Source organism: Colobus angolensis, unplaced genomic scaffold (assembly GCF_000951035.1).
Source record: "Colobus angolensis palliatus isolate OR3802 unplaced genomic scaffold, Cang.pa_1.0 Scaffold10, whole genome shotgun sequence".
NCBI classification, from domain to species: domain Eukaryota; kingdom Metazoa; phylum Chordata; class Mammalia; order Primates; family Cercopithecidae; genus Colobus; species Colobus angolensis.
In genome coordinates, this window is record NW_012110919.1 from 11,371,514 (window position 1) to 11,375,951 (window position 4,438).

General features: G+C 38.1%; 1 protein-coding gene across 4 annotated transcripts in view; it reads right to left on the minus strand.

Annotated features, from left to right (window-relative positions):
* Positions 1-4,438, minus strand: part of UHRF1BP1L (UHRF1 binding protein 1-like) — a 112,326-nt gene that overhangs the window by 35,192 nt on the left and 72,696 nt on the right. For all 4 annotated transcript variants that reach the window (XM_011934610.1, XM_011934602.1, XM_011934628.1 and 1 more), the window contains one exon: positions 1,634-1,775. In XM_011934610.1, the coding sequence (XP_011790000.1) occupies positions 1,634-1,775 (142 nt within the window). The remainder of the gene's footprint in view (positions 1-1,633; positions 1,776-4,438) is intronic.

Sequence of the window (4,438 nt, forward strand, 5' to 3'; positions counted from 1 at the left end):
TATATAAATAAATCAATATTAAACAAATGGGCAAGTAGGTCTAAGTATTTTGGGAGTTCTACTTTTAAAGAAAGGACATAAAACTTGTTACGCCTCTGATAACAAAACCTATTTCATCTAAATACTTTCAACTATGATTTTCACCTAACACGATGAAAAAGGTAGCACATAAAAGAGGGCAATATTTAGTTTAAGAATTCTGAGATGGGCCAGGTGCAGCGGCTCACATCTGTAATCCCAGCACTTTGGGAAGCTGAGGTGGGCAGACCACTTGAGGCCAGGAGTTAGAGACCAGCCTGGCCAACATGACAAAACCCTATCTCTACCAAAAACACAAAAATTAGCTGGGAGTGTTGGCACGCACGTGTAGTCCCAGCTACTTGGAAGCCTGAGGCACAAGGATCATCTGGGTCCGGGAGGGCAGAGGTTCCAGTGACCCGAGATCATGCCACTTCACTCCAGCCTGGGCAACAGAGCAAGACGCTGTCTCCAAAAAAAACAAAAAAGAATTCCTAGATGAACTGAGACAATAGCAGAGAGTTTTAATATTCAAAGAATACAAATGTACAATCATTTTAATGTTAGGAAGCTAAAATGTACAATCATTTTAATGTTAGAAAGCCAAAGAAGCTTCTAAAAATAAAAACTCATGTAATTCAATATTTCTGAAAACTGTAAATGCCAAAAGTTGCCCAAAGTATACATGTGGGCATTTTAAAACAGTCAAAAAAAAAAAAAATCTCTACAGCTAAAAGGACAACTTCAGTTACTTTTTCAATAATATATAAATGAAGTTATATAGCTGAAATATAAATGGAGTTTTACAAATGACTTTATTCTACAAATAACCTAACTTTCATTGATTCTTTAATTTAACAAATAGCTATTAAGCACAAAGTAAGTTCAATATCTGGAACAAAATGAATCATAAATACCAGATGTGCTGGACATGGTGGCTCATGCCTGTAATTCCAGCACTTTGGGAGTTCAAGGTGGACAGATCACTTGAGGTCAGGAGTTCAAGACCAGCCTGGCCAACATGGTGAAACTCTGTCTCTAGTAAAAACACAGAAAAAATTCGCTAGGCCTGGAGCTGCAGGTCTGTAATCCCAGCTACTCAGGAGGCTGAGGCACGAGAACTGCTTGAACCCGGGAGGCCAAGACTGCAGTGAGCCAAGATCATGCCACTGCACTCCAGCCTGAGCGACAGAGCAAGACTCTGTATCGGGGTGAAAAAAAACAAAACGAAAAACCTCATGATTCCTGCCATCAAGGATTCTACAAGCTAGGGAGGGAAAAGGATACATGAACAAACAATAACAACATCTAAAACTGTTAGACTAGACTTATGTACTATACACAATAAGAATAAAGAACAACAGGGGCTGGGCATAGTGGCTCACACCTGCAATCCCAACACTTTGGGAGGCCAAGGCAGGAGTATGGCTTGAGCTCAGGAGTTTGAGACCAGCCTGGGCAACATAGTGAGATGCTCTCAAAAAAGGAATAATATAATAAATAAGGAACAATACAGTTTTATTTATTTTTTTCATATTTATAAAACTCAAAAATATTAAAAAGAAAAAAACACCTTCTCAAATAATGGACAAATGATAATAAAAAACTCTCTTACTTGGAAAATCCTTTCCATCTGGATAGTAATATTCTGTGAATTCTATATAGACAGCTGACATTTCTTGTGGAAGATATAGGGATTTTTTATTGCAGCAAATCATGCTTTTGGGGGAAGAACGACATTGTTCTGCTGTAGAGACCTGAAAAGATAAATAAGTTTACTGAAATCACAGTGAATAAAAACCTTTCCAAATAATTTATGCAACCCAGACAGTACTTTTAAAACTACTTACAAAACTTTGCTAACGGTTAATCTCCAGTGTAAACTTTATTATATATTTAACTTCACATGGAATTATTTTTAAACACCCATCAACTATTCAGAAAACTCTATAATCTTTTTGGATCCTTATCAATCACAAAATCAACACTGTACAATATTCCTTATAAACTTATTATTGTGAGCCCTAAAACAACAGATAGAAAAATAATGATAATGATATTCTATCAGATAATATAGATAAATAAATGGCAGTCAGGACATAGATTCAAGTCCTCAAATCCAGAATACTTCCCTGTACGCTGTTTAAAATAATTCTTGGCCGGGCACGGTGGCTCAAGCCTGTAATCCCAGCACTTTGGGAGGCCGAGATGGGCGGATCACGAGGTCAGGAGATCGAGACCATCCTGGCCTACACGGTGAAACCCAGTGTCTACTAAAAAAACACAAAAAACTAGCCGGGCGAGGTGGCAGGCGCCTGTAGTCCCAGCTACTCGGGAGGCTGAGGCAGGAGAATGGCATAAACCCGGGAGGCGGAGCTTGCAGTGAGCTGAGATCCGGTCACTGCACTCCAACCTGGGCGACAGAGTGAGACTCTGTCTCAAAAAAAAATAATAATAATAATAATTCTTTACCATAATTTCTCCATTACCATGAAAAATAATAGAGTAATATACAGTTTCAGCTTGAGATAATAAAAATTCTGGAGACGAATAATGGTACTGGTTACATAACATGAATGTACTTAATGCCAATTATTATAAAATATATAGATATAGACATAGATTTTTTTTTTTTTTTTGGTAAAGATGGGGTTTCGCCATGTTGGCCAGGCTGGTCTCAAACTCCTGACCTCAAGCAATCCACCCACCTTAGCCTCCCAAAGTGCTGGGATTACAGGAGTAAGCCACTGCACCTGGCCAATATCATTAGGTTGGTGCAAAAGTAATTGCAGTTTTGCCATTACTTTCAATGGCAAATACCTAAATGTGTGTGTGCATAAAATTATTATTGTAAATTCAGTTATACCTTACCACAATAAAAAATTAATTTAAAAATAATAGCTATAAACACTTCTGTCAAATAGTTTGATCGCTCAAATTCATTTTCCAAAAAGACTATGTTTTATACACAAATCAATAAATGTGATTCACCACAAACAAAACTAAAAACAAAAACCATACGATTATCTCAACAGGCAAAGAAAATGCTTTTGATAAAATCCAACGTCCCTTCACAATAAAAACCCTCAACAAACCAAGAATCAAAGAAACATATCTCAAAACAGTAAGAGTAATCTATGACAAGCTCACAGCTAACATCATTCTGAAGGGGCAAAAGCTGAAAGCATTTCCCTTAAGGAATGGAACAAGACAAGGATGCCCCCTCTCACCACCCCTATTCAAAATAGTACTGGAAGTTCTAGCTAGAGCAATCAGGCAAGAGAAAGAAAGAAGAGGCATCCAAATACAAAGAGAAGTCAAATTATCTCTCTTTGCTGACAATATGATTCTATACCTAGAAAATGCTAAACTCCATGAAAAGACTCCCAGGACTGATAAGCAACTTCAATAAAGCTTCAGGACACAAAATCAATGTAAACAATCAGCAGTATTTACACATACCAATAACATTCAAGCTGAAAGCCAAACAACAACAACAACAAAAAAAATCCTAGGAATACATCTAATCAAAAGGTAAAAGATCTCTACAAGAACTGGCCAGGCATGATGGCTCACACCTGTAATCCCAGCACTGTAAGAGGCTGAGGCTGGCAGATTACTTGAGGCCAGGAGTTCAAGACCAGCCTTGCCAACATGGCGAAACCCCATCTCTACCCAAAATACCAAAATCAGCTGGGCATGGTGGCACACGCCTGTAATGCCAGCTACTCGGGAGGCTGAGGCATAAAAATCGCTTAGACTTGGGAGACAGAGGTTGTAGTAAGCTGAGATCGCACCACTGTATTCCAGCCTAGGCAACAGAAGAAGACTCTGTTTCAAAAAAAAAAAAAAAAAAAAAAGACCATACTGCTGAAAACAATCTACAGATTCAATGTCATTCCTATCAAACTACAAACATCATTTTGCACAAAATTAGAAAAAAATTTAAAATATTTAAAAATTCACATGGAACCCAAAAAAGAGCCTGAATAGCCAAAGCAACTCTAAGAAAAAAGAACAAACCTGGAGACATTACATTAACTATACTATAAGGAACCAAAATGGCATGGTACTGATACAAAAACAGAGACACAGATCAATGGAACAGAACAGAGAACCCAGAAATAAAACTGCACACCTATAACTATCTGATCTTTGATAAATTGGACAATAATAAGCAATGGGGAAAGGACACCCTATTCAATGAATGGTGCTGGGACGACTGGCTACTCATATTTAGAAGAATGAAACTGGACCCCTACACCTTCCACTATATACAAAAATTTAACTCAAGATGGGTCAAATATTTAAATATGAGGTCAAACTATAAAAGTCCTAGAAGAGGCCGGGCGCAGTGGCTCAAGCCTGTAATCCCAGCACTTTGGGAGGCCGAGACGGGTGGATCACGAGGTCAGGAGAT